We start from the raw sequence: 26,991 nt of genomic DNA on the forward strand, positions 1-26,991 counted from the left end.
AGTGCAGTAGCTCTGTCTCCAAGGCAGCCATGGTCTAGCCACCCACTCATATTTCGTTTTCATTGGTTAGTTTCTCTGCCAGTCAGCATCATAAGCTCCTCCTCCTAGGCAGCTATTGGTTTCTACAAGCATCTACCTGTGGTTCTGATTGGTCGATTCCTATGCTAGTCAGCTTCAAAAGCTCCACCTCCTAGGCAGTCATTGGTTCCATACAGCACTAAGATTTGGTTCTCATTGGTCAATTCCTATGCCAGTCAGCATCAGAAGCTCCCTCGCCTCATCAACTATTGGCTCCCCACTGCAGCCATATTTGGTTATCATTGGTCAGTTCCTATGCCAGTCAGTGTCTAAAGCTCTGCCTCCTCGTCAGCCATTGGCTACCTTCTGCACCTATATTTTGTTCTCATTGGTCAGTTTCTATGCCAGTTTCACAAGCTCTGCTCCCTAGGCAGCCATTGGTTCCCACAGCACCCACCTGGGCTTCCGATTTGTCAGTTCCTTTGCCACTCAGCATCTGAAGCTCCACCTCCTAGATAGTCATTGGATCCCCACAGCACCCACCGTTGGTTCTGATTGGTCAGTCCCTATGCCTGTCATTGCAGTAGCTCTGCCTCCTAGGCAGCCATTGGTTATCCACCCACTAATGTTTTGTTCTCATTCGTCAGCTTCTATGCCAGTCAGCATCATAAGCTCCTCCTCCTAGATAGTCATTGGTTCCCCACAGCACCCACCTGTGGTTCTGATTGGCCGATTCCTATGCCAGTCAGCATCAAAAGCTCTGCCTCCTCAGCAACCATTGGTTTCCGCACAGCACCAAGATTTCTCATTGGTCAGTTCCTATGCCAGTCAGTGTCAAAAGCTCTGCCTTCTCGTCAGCCATTGGCTACCTTTTGCATCTATATTTCGTTCTCATTGGTCAGTCTCAAAAGCTCTACCTTCTAGGCAGCCATTGGTTCCTACAGCACCCACTTGTGCTTCCGATTGGTCAGTTCCTATGCCAGTCAGTGCCTGAAGTTTTGCCTCCTAGACAGTCATTGGTTCCTTACAGCACCCACCTTTTGGTTCTGATTGGTCAGTTCTCTTGCCAGTCAGCGTCAGAAGCACCACCTCCTAGGCAGCCATTGGTTCCCCACACTACACACCTTTGGTTCTGATTGGTAATTTCCTATGGCAGTCAGCATCTACAAACCTATCTCTGGGCCTTATCAAAGAGGCAGGGCTTAATAGCAGTCCCATAGAGAAAAGCCTTGCTATTCGAAAATCAGAAAGAGGGAGAAAGAGAGGTAAGTACCCTGATCAATAGCTTCCACTGAGACTGCAGATCAGACCCAATCACTTTCTGGGTCTCAGCCACCTGGGCAGTCAGTGCTAGGCAATCTAGCACTGACTTCCCCCATGGTCAGCTTTTCGTCCTTGGCGGTCGTTTCAACCTGGGTCTTTATTATTAAGACTATAACCCAAAGAAGCTTAGATGAACCTGCTAACCTTTGTTGTCATCACTGATAATCAGATAAAAAACAGATGGACAAAAAGCAACCCACAGCCGAAACCGGTGTCGCTCAGTGGATAGAGCATCAGCCTGAGGACTGAAGGGTCCCAGGTTCGATTCCGGTCAAGGGCATGTACCTTGGTTGCGGTACATTCCCAGTGGGGAGTGTGCAAGAGGCAGCTGATCGATGTTTCTCTCCCATTGATGTTTCTAACTCTCTGTAAAAAATCAATAATATATATATATTTTTAAAAAGGCAACCAACAGCTTACTGGAAAGGCATTCAGTGGCCACTCCCCAAATGCAACCCAAAGATGCACAGGGCACTTCACTGGGTTTCACAGTCACCACTCCATTGATCTGGGTGAGTCACATGGGTAGTCATAAAAGGCTTCGGCCTTGCCGAAGCCGGTTTGGGTCAGTGGTAGCCGTCAGGCTGTGGACTGAAAGGTCCCAGGTTCGATTCCGGCCAAGGACATGTACCTTGGTTGTGGGCACATCGCCGGTAGGGGGTGTGCAAGTGGCAGCTGGTCGATGTTTCTCTCTCATCGACGTTTCTAGCTCTCTCTCTCTCTCCCTTTCTCTCTGTTAAAAATAAATAAAATACATTTAAAAAAAAAAAAAAAGGCTTCAGCCTTACCATATTTGAACCCCAGTACCCAGGCATCAGAATGGGGGGGAACTTGGGAACAAATAACCGTTCTTCAATAAATATACTGGAAGTCAAAATATAAAGAACATATAAGATTGAGACTGGAGACATCCAAGTGGATGTCTTATATGGATTGATTCAAACAAACCCAATGTAAAACTTGAGAGGGAACTTTGAACACTGACTACATATTTGATGCAATTACGGGATTGTTCATTTTTTATATAATAGGGTATTGGATTTATGATTTTTAAAGAGCTCTTTCCTTTGAGAGATACATACTAAAATAAAAAATACACGTTTGGTATTTATTTCAAAATAAATCATAAAACAAGCTATAATTTGATTACCATTGTAGGTGGGTGATGGATACATAGGGGATAAAGTGTATCATTTTCTCTATTTTTGTATATATTTGAAAGCTTCCATAATAAAAAGTGAAAATATTTTAGGTTCTTGTATAAAAATATGCAACAAAGAGGCTCATAGTATTACTGCTGGGGATGATTTATAAACATTGCAAGCAAAATAACTTAAGCTGCCATAAAGTATTACCATAATGTGAGAAGAAAAATGCACCAATCAGAAAGGTTATATGCACCCCTATGTTCATAGCAGCACAATTTATAATAGCCAAGATTTGGAAACAGCCTGATTGCCCATTAGCAGATGAGTAGAGCAAATGGATGAATTCTAAAAAGTTCCACAAATCCACTGCTACAATTTCCACATTCAATATACCATTCCCAGGGTGCGTTAAAAGGCAAACATTTTCAAGAAAGGCCTTAAAAACATGCATTTTGCAAGGGATTAACTGCAAGTTTCAAAACAAATTCCAGCCCTAGCTCGTTTGGGTTAGTGGATGGAGCATCAGCCTGTGGACTAAAAGGTCCCAGGTTGATTCTGGTCAAGGCCATAAGCCCGGGTTGTGGGCTCCATCCCTGTTACGGGGTGTGCAGGAGGCACCCAATCCATGATTCTCTCTCATCATTAATGTTCTTATCTCTCCCTCTCCCTTATGCTCTGAAATCAATAAAAACATATTTAAAAAACAAATTCCAAGTTTTCTGTATTCTCAGAACTCATAAAGTCTTAATTCGTTAAGAAACAGAAATAAAAAAACAAAGTCTCAACCTTTGCATCAGCCCCTTTTCCAGATACCTTTGTATGAGGCTATTATTCATATATTTGTGAAATGGTGAGTACCTACTACCCTGTTTCCCCGAAAATAAGACAGTGTCTTATATTAATTTTTTCTCCCAAAGTTGCGCTAGGTCTTATTTTCGGAGGATGTCTTATTTTCGGGGAAACACAGTGTTAATCTCCATGGTATAATGGTGAACACACAAGCCTTGCCCTCTAGAAGCAGGTATTCTAGATAGGGCTGCCTATGTGGTCATCAGTCCATTACAGCAAAATGCACTAAGACTCTAAGCCTACGTGTGTCTATAAACTTTTAAAAAATATTTTTTATTGATTTCAGAGAGGAAGGGAGAGAGATAGAAACACCAACGATGAGAATCATTGATCAGCTGCCTCCCGCATGTCCCCCACTGGGAGGGATCAGGCACGTGCCCCTGGCCGGAATTGAACCCGGGACCCATCAGTCCGTAGGCTGACGCTCTATCCTATCCAATAAGCCAAACCGGCTAGGGCTAAGCTTTTGTTTTAAAGAATAATTCTAAGAGTCAGTCATGATGGAAATAATTTATTTCACATGTGTTATTGCCACCATTCTCAATTCTGAATACCTGGGATGCTACCTTTTTATTTTATTGTGTCCTCACCCAAGGATATTTTCCCATTGCTTTCTAGAGAGTGGGAGGGGGAGAGACAGAGAGAGAGCAACATCGATGTGAGAGACCCATCCATTGGTTGCCTCCAACACTTGCCACTATCAGGGCTGGGGATGGAGCATTAAATCCAGGTACATGCCCTTGACCGGAATTGAACCTGGGACCCTTCAGTCCATGGGTTGACACTCTAACCAAACCCGCCAGGATAAGGATGCTACCTCTTTAAAACTGGTTCAAATGTTACCTGTTTTATACTAACTGGATAAAGAAACAGAATTGGCACAAAGGAGCCAACCACCGCTAATGCTTTGCTACGAAGTAAAGAATACTTCACATTTCAAAGCTTAAAAGTGTATGAAATAAAAACCCAAGAGCTTCCCCATCCCAGCTAGTCATTTATTTGACCATAAATACACACTTTGGGAATAGCCATGAGATGCATTATCCTGTATGGTGGAAACCCCCATCCCCGGATAACATCTTAATGCCCCCAAATGATTCATTCATCAAGTCTGATTATCCAATGATGTATCATGATTTCCCTCAAGGTTTTCCCACCAAATACTGTATCTTCAGTTCATCATACATGTTGAGCACAAGTTCATTCTACATCCATAACTTTTCAATGATAGGGTTTATGCCACCATTTTGTCAGGAGAGTTGTAACAGTTATAAACATCTCCCTTTCTGTAATCAAAGCAAAGAGAAAGTAGACACTAAAAATCTTTCACGCTCAAAGGCAAATGTATTCAGTTCCTTTCCATGCCGCATGTTCTAAGGTTATCTATGTGCTGGTTATTCCTGTTCTAATTCAAGTTGGGCACCTTTGAGTATCCACTTACCCTCCGCAGTGAGCTATATCGCATTGTGTGCTAGCAAGTATCTGATGTCAGGGGGAAAGGAACATCCCTAAGCTCTTGCTCAGTCAAATGGGGAGTGTTCTAGGAGGATACGTGATCTATTGTCTCTTCCGATGTTGTCTTGAGGCTCACAGTAGGGTCATTATCAGTTCGTATCAACAGATGCCTATAGAAGCCATTCGGATATGCTACAGCAGGGAGGAAGGCACAGGAGAAGAGAAGGAGGAGACTCGATGTCCTATGATGGAGTGTAGAGGCTGATCTAGGTACAGAAACCGGAAATAACGGAAACAGGAAGTCCTCCTTAGGATGCCATGCCAAGCAGAAAACCTCCGAAAAATCCACCAGTCACTAGAACGTTCTTCTTCACAAAGGACACCATCTGGGAAACAGGAGACAGCGCAATAAGCTATATTGCTAAGGATCTTATTATTATTAACTAGAGGCCTGGCCCATGAAACTCATGCGTGGGTAGGGTCCCTAGGCCTGGCCTGTGATCAGGACCAATCTTCCCTGGCTGCTGGCAGCTGGCCCTGCCCACTGCCAGTCGCCTTGTGTGTGTGGAGCGATGGGGCCCTGGCACTGCCACCACCCACCCCCGGTTCCCAGTTCCCCATCGGGCGATTGGGGCCTGTGGGCTGGGGGCAGCACCTGCATTGAGCATCTGTCCCCTGGTCAGCGTGATTCATAGCTGACAAGATGTTCTGCCATCCAGTCAATTTGCATATTACACATTTAGATATATAGATTGTCCCTTATCTCTGTAATCTTTTTTTAATATATTTTATTGATTTTTTACAGAGAGGAAGAGAGAGGAATAGAGAGTTAGAAACATCGATGAGAGAGAGTCAACAATCAGCTGCCTCTTGCACACCCCCTACTGGGGATGTGCCCGCAACCAAGGTACATGCCCTTGACCGGAATCGAACCTGGGACCCTTCAGTCCACAGGCTGACGCTCTATCCACTGAGCCAAACCAGTTCCAGCTGTAATCTTTTTTTTTTTTTAATATATTTTATTGATTTTTTTACAGAGAGGAAGAGAGAGGGATAGAGAGTTAGAAACATCGATGAGAATCATTGACCAGCTGCCTCCTGCACACCCCCAACTGGGGATGTGCCCGCAACCAAGGTACATGCCCTTGACCGGAATCGAACCTGGGACCTTTCAGTCAGCAGGCCGACGCTCTACCCACTGAGCCAAACCGGTTTCAGCATCTCTGCAATCTTGACAATGTCAATGCCCTCATCTGCTGAGTAGTTTGTACTTTACCCACAGGGTAAGGGAAGCCATGAATAGACCTGCATATGAAAAAGAGCCCTGGCCGCTGTGGGGAGAATAAGACTACAGGGAGCCCAGTAGGAAGCAGGACGCAGATCAGGAGGTGAGATGGTAGGTGTCTGGATCAAGGTGGTGGCAGGGGTGCTAGTGCACAGCGATAATATTCACCAGATGTACCTAAACCGGTTTGGCTCAGCGGTAGAGCGTCGGTCTTCGGACTGAAAGGTCCCAGGTTCGATTCCGGTCAAGGGCATGTACGTTGGTTGTGGGCACATCCCTGGTAGGGGTGTGCAGGAGGCAGCTGGTCGATGTTTCTCTCTCATGGACGTTTCTCGCTCTCTATCTCTCTCCCTTCCTCTCTGTAAAAAAATCAATAAAATATTTTTTTTTTAAATTCACCAGATGTTTTCAAGACAGGACTTTGTGTGACCACATAACCGGTCATACGGGGGCTGAGGAGGTGAAATCAAGTGAGACTGGAAGGGAGGGGGAGAGACAGAGAGCAACATCAATGTTGAGAGACACATCGATTGGCTGCCTCCCGCACCAATGGACTCTGTCTTTAGGAATACATCTAAGGAATCCGCCCAAAAGTTTACACAGGGACAGGGAGGGACGGAGTTCATGGGGGCAGTTATGGGGAAAGACTAGAGCTATGTTCAATAAACTGGTTAGAGCAATTCAAGACTTCCAATTTCACTCCTTCCACTTTCTTCAACACCTGCTGTCCAGTGGATGCTGCTCACTCTGAATCTCAAGTCCAAATTTCTCCTTCCATCCATCCTATCCATCCACCCCCCTCTGACACCTTATTTCAAGATGCTATGTATTCTTTTTTTTTTTTAAATATGTATTTTATTGACTTTTTACAGAGAGGAAAGGAGAGGGATAGAGAGTTAGAAATGATGAGAGAGGCCGTAACCGGTTTGGCTCAGTGGTAGAGCGTCGGTCTGCAGACTGAAAGGTCCCAGGTTCGATTCTGGTCAAGGGCATGTACATTGGTTGCGGGCACATCCCCGTTGGGGGTGTGCAAGAGGCAGCTGGTGGATGTTTCTCTCTCATCGATGTTTCTAGCTCTCTATCTCTCTCCCTTTCTCTCTGTAAAAAATCAATAAAACATATTTAAAAAAAAAAAAGAAAGAAATGATGAGAGAGAAACATCGACCAGCTGCCTCTTGCACACCCCCTACCGGGGATGTGCCCGCAACCAAGGTACATGCCCTTGACCGGAATCGAACCTGGGACCCCTGAGTCCGCAGTCCGACGCTCTATCCACTGAGCCGAACCGGTTAGGGCTAGATGCTATGTATTCTTATTCTCACACTTTACTACATCAGACGATGACTAAGAGATGAAGTCCTTATTCTCTTAAGGTCCCAAAGCCTCCTACATCCAGGCAAGTTCCTACTCATCTGAAGCTCCCATGTGTGTGCTCTATAATCTCCACTTCAGAGAGAAGGTTGGTAAGAGAACTTTCTTTGAAGTATAACCACCACCTTCAAAAGTGTTCAGGGGGCCCTAGCTGGTTTGGCTCAGTGGATAGAGCATCGGCCTGAGGACAAGTTCAATTCTGATCAGGGGCACATGCCCTGGATGTGGCTCGATCCCTAGTAGGGGGTGAGCAGGAGGCAGCCGATCAATGATTCTCTCTCATCATTGATGTTTCTCTCTCTCTCCCTCTCCCTTTCTCTCTGAAATCAATAAAAATATATATATTTTGGAAGAAAGTGTTAATGGGGCCTGGCTGGTGTGCCTCAGTGGTTGAGCATGGACCCATGAAACAGGAGTTCATAGTTCGATTCCCTGTCAGAGCACATGTCCTGGTTGTGAGCTCGATCCTCAGTAGGGGATGTGCAAGAGGCAGCTGATCAATGATTCTCTCATCATTGATGTCTCTCTCTCTGTTCCTCCCTCCCTCCCTCCCTTCCCTTCTTCTCTTTGAAATCAATAAAAACATTTTTTAAAAAGTGTTTATGGGCTGAGGATTCTCAGATGGAAGGTGTGGAAAGGTGGGAGGGTGGGAAGTGATCAACCAAAGAACTTGTATCCATATAAGCATAATCCAAAGGACACAGACAATACGGTGATGAAGGCCTGGGGGGGGGGGTGGGCTAGAAGGGATCAATGGGGGGAGAAGAGGGACAGGTGTGATACTTTGAACAAGATTTTAAAAAGTCTTCATGGAAACAACACATCCAGCCTTCTGGCCTAATTATTTCTTCTGAACTGAAGTACAATGACTTCATCCCCCAACCACTCAAAGCCACTCACATCCTGAACTTCCTCTGACCTTTTCTACTCTACTACTCCATCCTCCTGGGGCCCGAGAGCCTCCTCATCATACTGGGCCAGGTCTTCCTGTGTCACCTTCACTCCCCCCTGCCATCCCAACTCAACTGGACTTCATACTTCTCTACTGGAGGCAGTGTCTTTGCCATCTGCCATCAGGGGGAATGGGGAAAAAAACATACAACTTCCTGGATCATTGCCTTCATCCATTACCTTTACTTTCTTCCTTCCTACTCATTTCTCAAATTGCTATAGCTTGGCTTTCAACGCCACCACCCCACTAAAAGTGTTCTCACTGAAGTCACCATTCTGGCTAAATACTGAATGTGTTGTTTTCATTCCCCACCTCCCAAATAAGACTGTGAGGAGCTCCGAGAGGGGAACCGGCCACCATCCTGAGGCACGTGACAGTACCAGGCCATTAACAGGAATACAAATAGTTGTGGAATAAACCAATTCCCAACCTTTTGGTTAGTTTACAAGTTCCCTCTGTGAGTCAAAAGTTGGCTTAATCAAACATTTACCTTAAACTTTTTTTTATTATACTTCCAGTACCACTGAAGAAGTTTTCTTCAACAATCATGTTTTATAACTGTTTGAATGATAAAGTTTTGGCAGCCAGGCTGGTGTGGCTCAGTGGTTTAGTGTCATCCTATGAACCAGGTCACAGTTGGATTCCCAATCAGGGCACATGCCCAGGTTGCAGACCTGATACCCACTAGGGGCATGCAGGAGGCAGCCAATCGGTTATTCTCTTTCATCATTGATGTTTCTAACTTGAACATCAATGATGTTCCTCTCTCTGAAATTCGTTCCTCTCTCTCTGAAATCAATAAAAATGCGTTTTAAAATATAAAGTTTTGGCAAAATGAGAAAAGTGTAAGTGAGCTTGAGGAAGGAGGGATCGAAAGGGAAGAACTATTGGGCTCCTCAACCCTCATAAATGCCACCTCCTACTTTGGGTAAAAGACCAGCTTTGCCAACCAACTGCCACCGTACAAAAACTGTCCTCATATGCAGATTTTTAATATTTCCTACAATGTTTGTGATATCATACTATGTTAGTACAGTTTTGGTAATATTATACTTAAAATCCTTTTTTTCTTGAAATATTAATTTTTTAAAATATGTATTTTATTGATTTTTTACAGAGAGGAAGGGAGAGGGATAGAGTTAGAAACATTGATGAGAGGGAAACATCGATCAGCTGCCTCTTGCACACCTCCTACTGGAGATGTGCCCGAAACCCAGGTACATGTCCTTGACCGGAATTGAACCTGGGACCTTTCAGTCCCCAGGCTGACGCTCTATCCACTGAGCCAAACTGGTTAAGGCGAAATATTAATGTTTATTGCATTTAATCCTATATAATAAAAAGCTAATATGCAAATTGTCCCCCTGGGTGTTCGACCAGGAGACTGGGAGTTCGATTGCTCACTATGATGTAAACCGACTACCAGGAGGCAGTGTGGAACATGGTGGGAGACCAGTGGCAGTGGTGGGGTGCTGAGAGACCAAGTGAACGAGGAGGCAGGGAGGCCAGGAGGTGGGGGAACCTCATGGTGGTGGTGCATGGGTGACAAGGAAAGGAGGAGACAAGGAAGGAGGGAACCTGATCAGCCCTGATCGCTGGCCAGGCCTAGGGACCCTACCTGTGCACAAGTTTTGTGTACCAGGCCTCTAGTCTATACTAATAAAAGAGAAACATGCAAATTACCGTCACTCCGCTACACCCAACAGCCAATCAGAGTGAGTATGCAAAGTAAAGTGAAAAGATGGCAACAGCCCTGCCCCACAGCTGCCTGGAGCCTGTGGGAGTCGGAGAAATTGGGCGCCAGCGCCTGAAGCTGCCTGCAGCAAGGGAGACCAAGAAGCTGCCTACACCATGATCCCAGGCCACAGCCAGCAGCAGAAGCAACACATCCACCTGCCCCATGTCCTAGGGGAGACTGAGAAAATGGGCCCCAGCACCTGAGGCTGGGTGTGGCCAGGGAGAAGATACCACCTTCCCCGCGATCCCAGGCCACAGCCAACTGGAAAAGCCGACCGCCCCACGTCCTGGCGGAGACGAGAAACCAGGTGCCAGCAACAGGCTAGCTGCAGCCCAGGAGATGAAGAAGCTGCCTACCCTGTGATCCCAGGCTGCAGCCAGCTGGAGAAGTCACCCCCACTGCATCCCAGGAAGACAGAAAAGCTGCCCACCTGCCAACCAGGCACCAGCACCTGCAGCTGGCTACAACCTGGTAGACAGAGAAGCTGCCCACTCCTCAGTCCCGGGGTCCCGGGCACCAGTACCTGTGGCTGCAGCCCAGGCGAAGCCACATGCCCACCATCCCCTGAGGCTGCAGCCGGCCTGGGTGCCTATGGCTGACCAGAGGGAGGGAAGTCCCAATCCTAGATGCCTGTGGTTGGCTGGATGAGGGAATCCTGGGTCCCAGGTACGGGGCCAAGGCAGAGGTAGTTAGGGGCAATCAAACCAGCAGGGGAGCAGTTCAGGATGGCAGGTAGAAGCAGTTAGGGGCAATCAGGCAGACAGGCAAGCAGTTGGGAGCCAGCAGTTCTGGATTGTGAGAAGGATGTCCGACTGCCAGTTATCCAGAGGGGTCCCAAATTGGAGAGGGTGCACCCTCCCCACTCCATCCCCTCTTGTGCATAAATTTCTTGCACTGGGCCTCTAGTATTATTTAAGAATGTTTTTCTCAAATAATGGGTGTTTACTGCATGTAACATCATTATATTTTAAATCATTTTTATTTTTTTAAAATATATTTTATTGATTTTTACAAAGAGGAAGGGAAAGGGATAGTTAGAAACATCGATGAGAGAGAAACATCGATCAGCTGCCCCCTGCGTACCCCCCACTGGGGATGTACCCGTAACCAAGGTGCATGCCCTTGACTGGAATTGAACCTGGGACCCTGAGTCCATAGGTCGACACTCTATCTGCTGAGCCAAATCGGTCAAGGCTAAAATCATTTTTCTTTAGACATTAATGTTTACTGCATGTAACATTACTAAAGATTGTTTTTCTTGAAATTAAAAAAAAAAAAAAGGCCAAAACTGGTTTGGCTCAGGGGATAGTGTTGGTCTGCGAACTGAAGGGTCCCAGGTTCGATTCCGGTCAAGGGCATGTACCTTAGTTGAGGGCACATCCCCTGTAGAGGGTGTGCAGGAGGCAGCTGATTGATGTTTCTCTCTCATCGATGTTTCTAACTCTATCCTTCTCTCTCTTCCTGTCTGTAAAAATTCAATAAGATATATTTAAAAAAATAAGTTAATTTAATTTTTTAAAAATAAAAAAATCTTTAACTCAATTAAAAAAAAACACAAAAAAAAAACTGTCCTCATATACCTGGCTATGTAGAATGGTCTGTTCAGCCTTTTTCTAGTCTGCTAAGTCACTTACCACTCAGCTCTGTGCTTTCCAACTCCCCCAAATTTGCTGACATTTGTTGTTTACTGATATTCCTCTCCTGTTCCCTTGGTCCTTGTGGGTTTAAGCACTTTTATTTTGTTGCTGTCATTTAGATATATTTCAAAAGGAAGCAGAGAATTGCTATATTTAATCTGCCAACGTTTAACCCAAGTTCACCTATTACCACCTATTCTATTTGATTCCATAACTTTCTCCTGTCACTGCTACTAGAGTGTGAGTGCCTCAAAGACAAGGCCTAGTTCAGTTTGCCACTAAGTCATAAATCCTTCCCCTTTCTCTGTGAACCCAGAACCCCATTGCCCCAGGCTATGGAGGGTGCCAGCCACTTATTTCTCTACAGGTCAGTGTAATTATTACTTTGGGACATCTAGCATATTTCTCTTTTTCAAATATATTTTTATTGATTTCAGAGAGGAAGGGAGATAGAAACATCAATAATGAGAGATAATCAATAATTGCCTGCCTCCTGCATGCCCCCTACTGGGGATCGAGCCCAGAACCCTGGGCATGTGCCCTGACTGGGAATCAAACAGTGATCTCTTGGCTCATAGGTCAACCCTCAACCACTGAGCCACACAAGCTGGGCTAATAAAGCATTAGCAAAACACATCCTTTTAAAAAGGAGAATTGTTTCCTGTTCCTCCAGTGCCAGCCAATATAACCTAACCTGGTTTTGTGCAAACCACACCCCATGGTTCAAATCCAGTTGGCTGTGTGCTTTAAAATCAACTTCCAGCCAAAACCAGTTTGGCTCAGTGGATAGAGTGTCATCCTTCGGACTGAAAGGTCCCAGGTGCGATTCCGGTCAAGGGCATGTACCTTAGTTACTGGCACATCCCCAGTAGGGGGTGTGCAGAAGGCAGCTGATCGATGTTTCTCTCTCATTGATGTTTCTAACTCTCTATCCCTGTCCCTTCCTCTATAAAAAATCAATAATATATATATATTTTTAAAATAAAATCAGCTCCCATCATATCACAACTGCACCCACTTTGTCTGAATATCATTTATGACTATTTTCGTGCTACACAGTGGAGTTCAGTATTTATAACCACATGGCTTACAAAGCTGAAAATATTTACCATTTGGCCCTTTACAAGAAAAGGTTGCCACCCCTAAGGCTAGACATTCTACTAGTTATACACTGAGTGGCCAGATTATTATGATCTCTGAATGCATAATAATCTAGCCACTCAGTGTGTGTGTGTGTGTGTGTGTGTGTGTGTGTGTGTGTGTGTGTGTGTGTGTGTTAGAGGCCCGGTGCATGAATTTGTGCATGGGTGGGGTCCGGCCAGCCTGGCCAGGGGGAGGGGACATGGGCGATTGGCCAGCCTGCCTGCTGGTAGAACTCCTGGTTGAGGGGACAATTTGCATATTAGTCTTTTATTATATAGGATATACACTGAGTGGCCAGATTATTATGTGTTCAGAGATCATAATAATCTGGCCACTCAGTGTATGTATTATTGGTCATGTAGGGACATTGCCGATCTCTGTATGCATGGATACAAGACGATCATCCTTATCTGCATCCTTATCCTCCTCCTCACTGGCTGCATTGCCCCCATCCCTACAATAACTAGTTCAAGAGATGATGGACTTATGTATGGGCACATATGACTTTGCATTCTCACTCTCTGACAAGCCACCAAACACTTTAATCGCCCAACTTTTTTAAAAAAAAACATCTCTGGCCTGGTTGGAGTGGCTCAGTTGGTTGAGTGTCATCCTGTGCACTGAAAGGTTGTAGGTTCGATTCCCAGTCGGGGCATGTACGGAAGACAACCAATTGATGTTTCTGTTGCTCTCTCTTTCTGTTTCTGTTTCTCTCCCTCCATCCCTCTCTCTAAGCATGTCCCTGGGTGAGGTTTAAAAAAAATGCCTGAGCCCAGCTGGCATGGCTCAGCGGTTGAGCATTGACCTATGAACCAGGAGGTCAGGGCACATGCCCAGGTTGTGGGCTCCATCCCTAGTTTGGGAGTATAGGAGGCAGCTGATCAATGATTCTTGCTCAGCAATGTTTATCTTTCTCTCCCTCTCTGAAATCAATAAAATATATATATATATATATATATATATATATATATATATATATATATATATATATATATATATTTTTTTTTTTTTTTTAAATGTCTGAGGTGAAGCTATTCCATCCAAAGCTGACAAATAGATGTGTAGGCCCATTCTTAGACATGCAAAACTGTCTGCACCCTTAACACACTTTACATAAACAAAACCAGTCGCACCTCCTCAGCTTTGCTTTTCACCTCTGTGGGTAAGTGGTTGCTCTTGCGGATCTTCAGCTGTTCCTTGGCCTTCTTCATGTCCTTCTCTACTCGTTGCCAGTCAATTTTGATGTAGCCAGTATGGTTTGCAATCTATAGTTTCGACAACAGCAAGAAATAAGAAACATAGGCTCGTTATTTCTTTTTGTCAGGAAAAAATCACTGAAATGCTTTATCGAAAACCCTTCTGACTCCATTTTTGGAGACATTTGCCATCCAGGACCATGTATGACAATGATATTCACTCAACATCTATTCAGCATCCACCCTATGTACAAGGCCCTGTGCCTGGCACCAGAATCCAAGAGACAGCCCTTCAATGACTCCTGACAATTCTTTTACTTTATTTTATTTATACACTTACCCCTCTCAAAAAAGTTTTAAGTTAGAGCCCTGGCTAGTGTTGTTTCGTGGTTAGAGTGAGAGGGAGAAATAGGTACTTTTGTCCCCATATTATAAATGAGAAAATAAAATGCCACTAGTAATTGATGAAGTCTGACTCAAAGGCCGCTGGCATTTCAAATAACACATTTGTATACAAGTGCAAAGATTATTCTAGTGCACATGTGTCAAACACAAGGCCCGCAGGCCAAATCCAGCCCGCCAGGCCTTGCAATGTGGCCCGCACCGCGCTGTCATCACTGCACTCCGCTGTCAGTTTATGACATTGTCATTTTATGACTGTTCAGTAAACCATTCGGCCCGCGATTTAGGCTGGATTTTAGATTTTGGCCCCTTCTCTGATTGAGTTCGACACCCCTATTCTAGTGTAATATAGGCAGGGTTACATTACAGCTCCTCATACCACATTCCTATTGGGCAAGCGGGATTTCCAAACATCTAGGAATATTTCACATACAGACCTGAAGGAGAAAAAATCCTCCTCCCACAGCTGTTGCAGCCAACTTTCCAACCTTCTGGAAGATGAAACCTGTGCACCTGCAAGAACCAAACCAACATCAGGCAAGTTGATGGGCTGTTAAATACACAAATAACAGTTATGATATATATATACATATATGTGTGTGTGTGTGTGTGTGTATAATGAAATACTAAAACTATTATATAATATATATCTGAAATATCATTTAGCCTTAAAAAATTGAGAAAACCTTACCATTTGCAACAACACGGATGGACCTACAGGGCATTATGCAAAGTGAAATAAGACAGAGAAAAACAAATACTGTATTATCTCATTTATACACTGAGTGGCCAGATTATTATGATCTCTGAACACATAATTTGGCCATTCAGAGTGTGTGTGTGTGTGTGTGTGTGTGTGTGTGTGTGTGTGTGTGCGGCCCAGTGCATGAATTCGTGCATGGGTGGAGTCTAGCCAGCCTGGCCAGGGGGAAGGGACATGAGTGGTTGGCCGGCCTACCTTGAGCATGGCATAAGGTGTCCTGGCCTAGCACTGGGGCAGGGGTGTGGCCTGAGGTCCCCCATCAAATCCCATGGGGCAGGGGGCACGTCATGAGGTCTCCTGGCCCAGTGCCAGGGTGGGGGGGCGCAGCCTAAGGTCTCCCATCCCAGAGCTGGGGTGGGAGGCACGTCCTGAGGTCCCACGTCAAGCCCAGCTCCCCGCTCAGTGTCACGTCAGCGCTGAATGGGGACGCATGCAGGCAGCGTGACGTTAGTGCTGGGGACGGAAGTCCCCGACCCTGTACCCACCCACAGACTGGTCATGACTGGGACACCATAATGGCCAAATTAGCATATTACCTCTTTATATGTATAGATTACTTCTCACTAAAACTGGGGGAAATGAGGATGGATGCTAACAGTACCGATTTCAGAGTTGTGAGAAGGAAATGATTATATGGCATGTAGTAATTTGTGTAACCACTAAATGGCACTTTGATATGTTTTGATAAATGCTACACATGATGTGATCTATTTCACAGAAGCCAACGTGCTTTCATTGGCTAGAGGAGGTGATTCCTATCACCCTGATACAAAAGCATGTAAACAAAGACACCGGACATCTTTGACATCACTCACCAGCCAGTGACCCCTCCGATCAACAGCTGTGTTGCGACGCTGTACTTTTCAGCTGAGGGCCCAGTTTCTGGCCCGAACAGCTTGCGCCACCATGGCTGCTTCTTAGCATATTCTGCAAGGTCCAGTGACTCAAAATGCCCTACAGGGATGAAGAGAGTGAATAAGAACACGGACACTTTTCCAATAAATTACTACCATTCCTAACTAGATGAAGAGATTTAAAAAGAGGTAGCTGGAATAAGAACCTCCAATATTATTCTATTTTAAATAGTAAATTAGCTCTGAAATTCTGACTGGCAATTCCTGAAAATCCAACTGAAATAAAAAAATACTATTTGTCGCCGAAACTGGCTTGGCTCAGTGGATAGAGCGTTGGTCTGCGAACTGAAGGGCCCCACGTTCGATTCCGGTCAAGGGCATGTGCATTGGTTTCGGGCACATCCCAGTAGAGGGTGTGCAAGAGGCGGCTGGTGGATGTTTCTCTCTCATCGATGTTTCTAGCTCTCTATCCCTCTCCCTTCTTTTCTGTAAAAAATCAATAAAATATATTTAAAAAAAATACTATTTGTCTTAGAGGAAAACAACCTAGATGGTAGTAACTCTAGTTTTTCCTCTAGTATATTTAAAAACCATTAAAAAGCCCTAGCTGGTTTTGCTCAGTGTATAGAGCATTGGCCTACGGACTGAAGGGTCCCGGGTTCAATTTCGGTCAAGGGCACATGCCCGAGTTTCGGGTTCGATTTCCAGTAGGGGGCGTGGAGGTGGTGGCTGATCAATTATTCTCTCTCATCATTGATGTTTCTATCTTTCTCTTCCTCTCTGAAATCAATAAGAATATATATTTTAAAAAGACAATAGGAAAAACTACTAGTAATCCTATCTAATAAAAGAGTAATATGCAAATTGACCATCACTCCAAGACACAAGATGGGCCACCCCCACGTAGTCAAAGATGGCTGCCCCCATGGGGATACAAGATCACCAGCTCGGGAGGGCAGTTGTGGGCAGTTAGGGGTGACCAGGCCAGCAGAGGAGGGAAGCTGGGGGGGAGGACCCAGGCCTGCAGGGGAGGGCAGCTGGGAGCCAGCAGTCCTGGATTGTGAGAGGGATGTCCGACTGCCCAGTAGGATCAGGCCTAAACGGGCAGTCAGATATTCCTCAAGGGGTCCCAGATTGGAGAGGGTGCAGGCTGGGCTGAGGGAAAACCCCTCACCCCACGCACAAATTTCGTGCACCAGGACTCTAGTACTTAATAATGCATTTTAAATGAAATGGATTTCTTTCATTTTCTTCTCCTTTTCAGGAGTTAACTCAATAATATTGCTAGATTCTGAGTATTATGTGGCTCTCCAATGATAATATGAGATAATGCTTAATTGAGCTCTTACTAGTCACCAGGCAAAGTGCTATGCAATAAACATGTACATCTAATTAAACACACAGAACAAGGTACTATTTATTAACCCCATTTTATACTAAGAAATGAAAGCCCAGCCGAAACCGGTTTGGCTCAGTGGTAGAGCGTCGGTCTATGGACTGAAAGGTCCCGGTTCGATTCTGGTCAAGGGCATGTACCTTGGTTGTGGGCACATCCCCAGTAGGGGGTGTGCAAGAGGCAGCTGGTCGATGTTTCTCTCTCATCGACGTTTCTAGCTCTCTATCTCTCTCCCTTCCTCTCTGTAAAAATCAATAAAATATATTAAAAAAAAAAAAAAGAAATGAAGGGAGTAGGGGAGGGAACATGGTGGACCTTGATTTTTGAGGGGTTTTAAAGGCTGGGCAATTAGGGGAGGACCTAATAGAATACTTGTCAACTTTATGCTGATGTACCAAAATGAGATGTATTCTCTTAACTCCATCTGTCCTTGGGTGTGGTTGGAAAATTCCTGCTGTCTCTGTGCGTAGGGTGGTTTAAGCTATTTTCCCTCTGTTGGGGGAGAAATATAAACCATTTCCTCTAAGTGTCCCTGGTTTAGGGAAGACAGAAATTACTACGTGGCTGCAAACTGCTGTTTAACTATCTGTTTCAGTTTCCCTATTGGATGTATCCTGGCTTACTAGCCTGTCTCAGAAGGAATGTCAAAGTCATAGTGAAAAAAAGCATGTGGAATGGAAGATGTTGCTGCAATCATTTAGGATAGTGGTACGCAAACTCATTAGTCAACAGAGCGGCAAACCGCGGCTTGAGAGCCGAATGTGGCTCGCGAGCCGCGGTTTGCTGACCACTGATTTAGGAAAACACAAAGTGCCATAAGTGACCAAAGCAATTTTGGAGTGGAAACAACAAAGGTCAAAGCAATCCTATATAATAAAGAGGTAATATGTAAATTGACCATCACACCCTTGAACAAGATGGCCGCCCCATGTGATCACAAGATGGCCACCACAAGATGGCTAGCAGAGGGCAGTTGTGGGCGATCAGGCCTGCAGGGGAGGGTTAGGAGCAACCAGGCCAGCAGGGGAGAGAGGGCAGTTGGGGGCGACCAGGCCAATAGGAGAGTGTAGTTGGAGGCAACCAGGCCAGCAGGGGAGGGCAGTTAGGGGCAACCAGGCCTGGAGGGAAGTTGGAGTTGACCAGGCCTGCAGGGGACAGAGGGCAATTGGGGGCAACCAGATCTGCAGGGGAGGGCAGTTGAGGGAACCAGGCCAGCAGAGATGGGCAGTTGGGGGCGACCAGGCAGGCAGCGAGCGTTTGGGACCCAGCAGTTCCGGATTGTGAGAGGGATGTCTGACTGCCGGTTTAGGCCCAATTCCTAAACTGGCAGTTGTATATCCCCCAAAAGGTCCCAGATTGGAGAGGGTACAGGCTGGGCTGAGAGACACCACGCCCCAGTTCACAAATTTCGTACACCAGGCCTTTAGTAAAAATATAAAGAAAAAAGAAGACATTACTGTCACAAAGTTCAAGGACTCCATAGTTTTCACTCTTTGCCTTGGTTAAATATCACTGAAAATAAGAATGAGTTTTGAGTTTTGCTTTCATGTAATTTTACCAAGCCCAGGGGTCGGCAAACTGCGGCTGGGGAGCAATACAATCCCTTAGTCACCTACATTCAGTGGTATGTTTATAAATGTTTAACCAGTTTTGGGGGGAGGGCTGATTTGCAGTGTGTGCCCATTTCCTTGATGTATTCACTCCCTGTGTGACATCACTGAATTGTGACATCACTGAATTGTGACATCACTGAATTGTGACATCACTGAGATACAGTAGTGCAGCATACTGCTATTTCCACCACATAGATACATTAATTGTAAATAGCCTTAAGAGCATAAATAACAGTAAAACATGGCAAATAATAAAGTGATAAGTTTTGACTATTTTCACTGTCTTTGTTTTAACATAATTTACGTAATTTTTTAAATTGGTTTCAGAGAGGAAGGGAGAAGGAGAGAAACAATGATGAGAATTATTGATCAGCTGCCTCCTGAACATCCCCCAACCTGCAACCGGGGCAAGTGTCCTTGATGGGAATTGAAGTGGGGACCCCTTCAATCCACAGGCAGATGCTCTATCCACTGAGCCACACTAGCACACCAGCCAGGGCATAATTTATGTAATTTAAAGTTTATATAATTGACTTTTTAAAATGTATCGTTAGCCTGGATGGTGTGGCTCAGTGGTTGAGCATTGACCTATGAACCAGAAGGTAACCCTTGGATTCCCAGTAAGGGCACATGCCCAAGTTATGGGCTCCATTGTCAGTAGGGGGCGTGCAGTAGGCAGCCTATCAGTGATTCTCTTCATTGATGTTTCTCTCCCTCTCCCTTCCTCTCTGTTACAGATGTTGCCGAAACCGGTTTGGCTCGGTGGATAGAGCATCAGTCTGCGGACTGGAAGGTCCCGGGTTCGATTCCGGTCAAGGGCATGTACCTTGGTTGCGGGCACAAACCCGGTGGGGGCTGTGCAGGAGGCAGCTGATCGATGTTTCTCTCTCATCGATGTTTCTGACTCTCTATCCCTCTCCCTTCCTCTCTGTAAAAAAATCAATAAAATATATATATTTTTTAAAATAAAGTATTACAGATGCTACGTCCATGGGTTATGAATATAAATTCTGTTGTTAATCTCTTTCCACCCACCCCAACCCCCTTTCCCTAAGGATTGCCAGTCTGTTCCACATGGCTCTGTTTACTACTTGAATCTTGTAAGCAAGTACTGAATTGACTATAACGATGAAGCATTCAAAGTATGATCAGAGCATGATTTAAAGATGTACTCCCCTGCGTATATATTATTGAGATTGGGAATCTTCCTTTGACTACGCAGACTAAAGAAAAGACTATTTCCAAGTACCATCCCAAGGATACTTACTACTCTTTAAAAACCATCAACAGCGCCGGGAGGCGCCCTGCACCCAGAAAAACACTTGCCAGGGGTTTGACATGTGCGTTCAGAGAGAGAAATAAGCCGCTTTCGTCTCAAAGTGCCAGACCTACCGAGAAACAGGGACGGAAAGTCTCCGGGCTTCGGTTTTGGGGGCGGCGCCGGAAGTCTGAGCCCAACAGGAGGCAACACCCCGGGCCGATCGGCCCCGGACTGGCGCCTGACCTTGGCCGGACCCTGGGGACGGCGGCAAACCCCGGGGGCCCACCCCGTCCCTGCGCGGTTAGGGCTTCCGGGGGAGCTCTGCCGGGCTATGGAGCCTCCCCCTCCCGCAGCCCAGGGAGGTGGCTGCCGCGGCGCCGGCGGCGCGCGTGCTCGTTCTTACCTTGGGTGGACGCGGCCATTTCGGCGAGCTGGTCTCGCGATGATATGGGCGGCAGCTCGGCGCCAAACGACAAGGAGTGGCGCGCCGGCGTCGGCGTGAGCTGGTTTCCGGCACGTGGTTCAGATGTTTCCATGCCGGAGGCCTTAAAGGAAGAGGGCGGGCTGGGGGCGGGCTGGGGGCGGGCTGGGGGCGGGCTGGGCTCCCGGCGGTGTCTCCCCGCCTCAGCGCGCAGCTGCGTCACAAGGCTCCTGCGTCGGCGTCATTGGCCCCCGAGGCCCCGCCCCCGAGGCCCCGCCCAGCAGATGCGCCGCGCATGCGCAGAAAAGCCCCGCGCAGTTTCTCAGCGGTCCTTTGGGGAGCTCACGTAGGCGGGAGTTCCCTGGGTTTGCATGCAACCGGGTTCTTCCCTAGTAAAGATGATTTTACTACAAAACAAAGCAAACAGGCTTGTCCTGTTTGCTTATGTAAGCATTGAGCCAATATTGATCACTCCGCTATGATCCGGACGCTGATAATCAATAATAGAAGCGCTCAGAAAGAAAAGAGTTTCTGGTGGAACAGAGTTCGGAATCTGTAAGGGAAGGCGGGGGAAGGTAGGTGGGTGGGAGGTGATCAGCCAAAGACCTTGCAAGCATGTATGCATAACCCATGAACACAGACAATAGGGTGCTGAAGGCCTGGGGTGGGAGATGGGTGCGGGCTGGAGGGGGGTCAATGGGGCAAAAGGACATACACTTTAAGCAAGAAAGATATAAAATAAATTGGATTTTAAAATTCCAGCTTAAAACAAAGAAAAGAGCTTCTTTGCCTTCAGTGCCTATGGAGCCCTTGAACTCTGTGGCAGGGCACATACCCCCAGCTCACCCCTAAACTACTCTGTCACCCCATCTCAGTTAATGGGAACTTTACTGATCCCAAAACCTTGGCGTTATTCCGAACTCCTCTCAAACCCCACAAATCCAATTCATCAGCAGTCCCCATAAACTCTCCCTTCACCGTGAACCTAGCCATTTCTCACTCCCCCAGTGCTAACGCTTTAGCTCAGGTCACACCAGTTAACAGGTTGACCTGTTCCTATTCTTGTCTCCCTAAAATCTATTTTCTCCACCAGGACCAGAAAGATGAGTCTACGAGTAAAAGGTAATTGCTGTGAAAATGGTGAAGAGATTGAGAAGAAAAAACAACTTCATGGACACCGGCAACAGTATGACGATTACCAAGAGGTAAAGTGGGCTGAGGGAAGGAGACCTGGTCCTCGGGGTCTGCCAAGGGCCAGCCAGTTGTGTGTGGGTTCTTGATTTTGTACAGAAAAAAATTCACAACATGAATCCAGGTGAATTTTAGAGGACATTTATTAAAGCTGGGACAAGGCCTGGCTGTTGTGGCACAATGGCAATCAGAAGGTCATGGTTAGATTTCTGGTCAGGGCATAAGCCTAGGTTGCTGGCTCCATTCCCAGTCAGGGTGTGCAGGGCAGTCAGTCAATGATTCTCATCATTGATGTTTCTATCTCTCTCTCCCTCTCCCTTCCTCTCTGAAATCAATAAAAATCTATTTTTTAAAAATGCTGGGGACAGTGAAACAAGGAAGGACCTAGGATACTAGAAATATTAGGTTGGAAAATGAGCCGAGGCTGGGCTGCCTGGGTTCACTAAGGAGTTAGTAAAAGGGGGGGTCTTGGCGACAAGTTTAGGGGTTTGCCAGGACAAACTGGTGCTGTCCATTGCTACCCTGGTTGCAAACTTCCTGGGGTCCCTTACAGTTTAGGAGATGCATGCCTGTGGAGGAAGAAGAGGAGGAGGTGGAGGAGAAAGGTACTGGGCGTGCTCCTGGGAGAGAGAGAACTCAGGCTCAAACCCCCCCCTTAGAGGTGTAATAAAGGGGGGGGATTTAGGGGAGATCTTAGAGGAGGATCTCAGTAGAATACCGGTCAGTTTTATGCTGATGTGATTTATTCTCTTAACTTCATCTGTCCTTGGGTGTGGTTGGCAAATGGCACCAATTGCCTACCACAGAAAGAGACTTGACTTTGGGCCAAGGCACCAGGCCTCTAATCTTACCCAATAAAAGAGAAACATACAAGTTAACCATCACTCTGCAACGCCCATAGCCAATCAGAGTGAGTATGCAAATTAACCCAACAAAGATGGGGGGTTAATTTGCATACACAGGTGCAGAGCAGAGTGAAGCCTGCTATGAAGAGAAGGGGGTGGTGGAGGGAGCTACTGGAGTGGTGCTCCAGACAGAAGTGAGAACTTGCTGGCTCCCAGGTGGCCGAGGAGCAGGGACTTGCAGGCTCCTGGGTGGGCCCAGAGTGGGGATGTGCCAGCTCCCGATTGGCTGGGAGTGAAGCCAGGGGAAGGAAGGCCTATTCTTGCATGAATATCATGCAATGGGCCTCTGGTATGCATATAAGAGCTTTGGTTAATCTCTTCCTAACCTCCCCTTACCCCCTACTCTCTGTTTCCATGCCTGTGTGTTGAGCGCCTGCCCCCTGGTGATCAGTGCACGTCATAGCTACCAGTTGAATGGTCAGATGGTTGCTTAGGCTTTTATATACACCGAGTGGCCAGATTATTATGATCTCTGTACAAATAATATGGCCACTCAGTGTATATCCTATATAATAAAAGGCTAATATGCAAATTGTCCCCTCAACCAGGAGTTCGACCAGCAGGCAGCTGGTCAACTGCTCATGTCCCCTCCCCCTGACAAGGCTGGCCGGACCTCACCCATGTACAAATTCATGCACCGGGATATATATATATATATATATATATATATATATATATATATATACACACACACACACACACTTAGTGGCCAGATTATTATGCGTTCAGAGATCATAATGATCTGGCCACTCAGTGTATATAGATGGTGTAGAACAATGATTACCATTGGTTCTCCACATCTGAGGATCCCCAACCCCAGGAGGCAGAATCCATAGGTTGACTGTACTTACTTTTTTTTTTTTTTAATATATTTTATTGATTTTTTTAAAGAGAGGAAGGGAGAGAGTTAGAAACATCAATCAGCTGCCTCCTGTATACCCCCTATTGGGGATGTGCCTGCAAACAAGGTACATGCCCTTGACCAGAATCGAACCTGGGACCTTTCGGGCCACAGGCCGATGCTCTATGCACTGAGCCAAACCAGTTTCGGCAGACTGTACTTACTTTTGTGTACATTTATTTTCCTTCTAACACAGTGAATAAGATACTAATGCATTAAAAGTATTGCTTATTGTCTCTCAGCTGTTTTTATTTTTCACAACTGTGCACCCAGTGCCTAGGACAGTGTCTGGCTAGGACAGACGGGTAGTTGCATAGCCTTAGGCAAACCATTTCATCTCTGTGCACCTTGATGCTTTATCTCTCTCTCCCTCTCCCTTCCCCTCTCAAAATCAATAAAAACATATTTTTCTAAAACCCCCCAAATTATAAAGCAGATCCTGTCACTCCTTTGCAGAACCCTCCGCTGGCCTCTGACCTCACTAGGAGTAAGATCCGGTGACTCTACCAGGGCCTAGTGCATCTACCATGATCTGCATGTCCCTTCCTCCGACCTCTGTGGTCTCATCTCACTCTGGCTTCTGACCTCCTTGCTCTTCCTTAAAATACAAAGCAACCGAAACCAGTTTGGCTCAGTGGATAGAGCGTCAGCCTGCGGACCGAAAGGTCCCAGGTTCTATTCCGGTCAAGAGCATGTACATTGGTTGCGGGCACATCCCCAGTAGGGGGTGTGCAGGAGGCAGCTGGTCGATGATTCTCTCTCATCGATGTTTCTAACTATCTATCCCTCTCTCTTCCTCTCTGTGAAAAATTAATAAAATATTTTTTTTTAAAGAAAAAGAAAAAGAAAGCACTCGCAACAGCTCCTGGCATATAGTAGGGGCAGTTATTACCTCTGCATCCTGGTGCCTGGTAGAGAGAGGTAGAGCGCATTTCTATCAAAGGGCCTTCCTCTGGCTTGTTTCCAAGCTGGACAACATCTCACCAATTGCTGCCAAACACATTCTTACCCTGGCAGGACTGAACTCTCAGTGATAACATTTCTTATTATACAACCCTGGTCAAGTTTCTTCTTCTTGTTCTTTTTTTTTTTAAAATATATTTTATTGATTTTTTACAGAGAGGAAAGGAGAGGGATAGAGAGTTAGAAACGTCGATGAGAGAGAAACATCGACCAGCTGCCTCCTGCACCCCCCCCACCGGGGATGTGCCCGCAACCAAGGTACATGCCCTTGACCGGAATTGAACCCAGGACCCTTCAGTCTGCAGGCCAACGCTCTATCCACTGAGCCAAACCGGTTTCAGCAAGTTTCTTCTTCTTCTTCTTTTTTAAATATATTTTATTGATTTTTTTACAGAGAGGAAGAGAGAGGGATAGAGAGTTAGAAACATTGATGAGAGAGAATCATTGATCAGCTGCCTCTTGCACACCCCCTACTGGGAATGTGCCCGCAACCAAGGTACATGCCCTTGACCGGAATCGAACCCGGGACTTTTCAGTCTGCAGGCTGACGCTCTATCCACTGAGCCAAACCAGTTTCAGCAAGTTTCTTCTTCCTATCGCCTATACTTTTAGGGCCTTGGGGAGGTCCTCACTACCCCTAATGTACATTAACCCAATAGGGTCTCTGCTTGAACGGCAGGTTTCTGATGGAAGGCCATAGAGCACATGTGTCAAACACAAGGCCCGCGGGCCAAATCCAGCCCGCCAGGCCTTGCAATGTGGCCCGCACCGCGCTGTCATCACTGCACTCCGCTGTCAGTTTATGACATTGTCAGTTTATGACTGTTCAGTAAACCATTCGACCTGCGATTTAGTCTGGATTTTAGATTTTGGCCCCTTCTCTGATTGAGTTCGACACCCCTACCATAGAGTATCCTATACCCGGGCCAAATGTAAGCAAACTTCAGAAGCCTCAAGTAACAACGATGCAAGATAAATAGACACATACATTTCTGGTGGTTATGAGTGTTATGTATAAAAACAAAGCCGGGTCCAGCCGGTATGGCTCAGTGCTTGAGTGTGGACCTATGAACCAGAAGGTCAAGGTTCCATTCCCAGTCAGGACACATGCCCCGGTTGTGGGCTTGATCCCCAGTGAGGGGCATGAGGGATGCAGCCTATCAATGATCCTCTTTCATCATTGATGTTTCTCTCCCTTCCTCTTCCTTCCTCGCTGAAATCAATATTTTGATTTTTAAAATATTTTTGGAAAGGTAAATAAAAACGAAGCCAGGAGGGATATCAATAGTGCCAGTGTGGACACAGAGCTTACCATGTAAAGTTGGTCTTCATTACAGCTCATTGGGAAGGCAAGATTTGAGCCAAGACTTGAAGGAGATGTGAGAGTGGGAATGTGTGGGGATCTGGGGGGAAGGTGTTTCAGGAAGAGGAAATAGCCGAAACCAGTTTGGCTCAGTGGATAGAGCATCGGTCTGCGGACTGAAAAGTCCCAGGTTCGATTCCAGTCAAGGCATGTACCTTGGTTGCGGGCACATCCCCAGTGGAGGGTGTGTAGGAGGAGGCTGATGGATGTTTCTCTCTCATCGATGTTTCTAACTCTCTATCCCTCTACCTTCCTCTCTGTAAAAAAAATCAATAAAATATATATTTTTTTAAAAAAAGAAGAGGAAATAGCGAGTGGCAAGTTCTAGGCACAAGAGTTTGCTTTGCATTTTAAGGAAGAGCAAGGAGGTCAGAAGCCAGAGTGAGATGAGACCACAGAGGTCGGAGGAAGGGACATGCAGATCATGGTAGATGCACTAGGCCCTGGTAGAGACCCCGGATCTTACTCCTAGTGAGGTCAGAGGCCAGCGGAGGGTTCTGAGCAAAAGAGTGACAGGATCCACCTTATAGTTTTTGTGTGTGTGTTTCTTTAAATACGTTTCTATTGATTTTGAGAAAGAGCGGTAGGGAGAGGGGGAGATAGAAACATCAATGATGAGAGAGAATCACTGATGGGCTGCCTCCTGCACACCCCACACTGGGATCCAGCCCACAACCTGGGCATGTGCCTTGAGCAGGAATCCATCTGGTGACCTCTTGGTTCATGGGTCGACACTCAACCATTGAGCCACACAGGCCAGACCGCTTCATAGCTTCAAAAAGTCACTTAGGCCGAAACCAGTTTGGCTCAGTGGATTGAGCGTCGGTCTGGGGACTGAAGGGT

At 46.1% G+C, this 26,991-nt stretch overlaps 2 protein-coding genes across 8 annotated transcripts in view; one reads left to right on the forward strand and one right to left on the reverse strand.

The window, feature by feature from the left end:
• Positions 1-21,078, reverse strand: part of FUNDC2 (FUN14 domain containing 2) — a 34,613-nt gene extending 13,535 nt beyond the window's left edge. For 2 of the 3 annotated variants that reach the window (XM_084871173.1, XM_084871174.1), the window contains exons 1-4: positions 20,808-20,943; positions 16,096-16,234; positions 14,955-15,030; positions 14,053-14,184 (exon numbers count right to left, since the gene is read on the reverse strand). In XM_084871173.1, coding sequence (XP_084727299.1) covers positions 14,053-14,184; positions 14,955-15,030; positions 16,096-16,234; positions 20,808-20,940 — 480 coding nt within the window. In that variant the 5' untranslated portion in view covers positions 20,941-20,943. Of the gene's footprint in view, positions 1-4,312; positions 5,180-14,052; positions 14,185-14,954; positions 15,031-16,095; positions 16,235-20,807 lie in introns of those variants that run through there. The other variant, XM_084871175.1, reaches the window with a different exon arrangement.
• Positions 1-26,991, forward strand: part of F8 (coagulation factor VIII) — a 162,876-nt gene that overhangs the window by 51,864 nt on the left and 84,021 nt on the right. For 2 of the 5 annotated variants that reach the window (XM_084870983.1, XM_084870985.1), the window contains exon 1: positions 21,981-22,030. The exons of 1 other annotated variant lie outside the window; for it this stretch is intronic. Coding sequence is in view for 2 of the 4 variants with exons in the window: in XM_084870986.1 (XP_084727112.1) it covers positions 21,963-22,030 (68 nt within the window). In the remaining 2 variants the exon portion in view is untranslated. Of the gene's footprint in view, positions 1-21,171; positions 21,401-21,918; positions 22,031-26,991 lie in introns of those variants that run through there. 2 more of the 5 variants (XM_084870986.1, XM_084870987.1) reach the window with 2 other exon arrangements.

Source organism: Pipistrellus hanaki, assembly GCF_964339955.1.
Source record: "Pipistrellus hanaki genome assembly, chromosome: X".
NCBI lineage: Eukaryota > Metazoa > Chordata > Mammalia > Chiroptera > Vespertilionidae > Pipistrellus > Pipistrellus hanaki.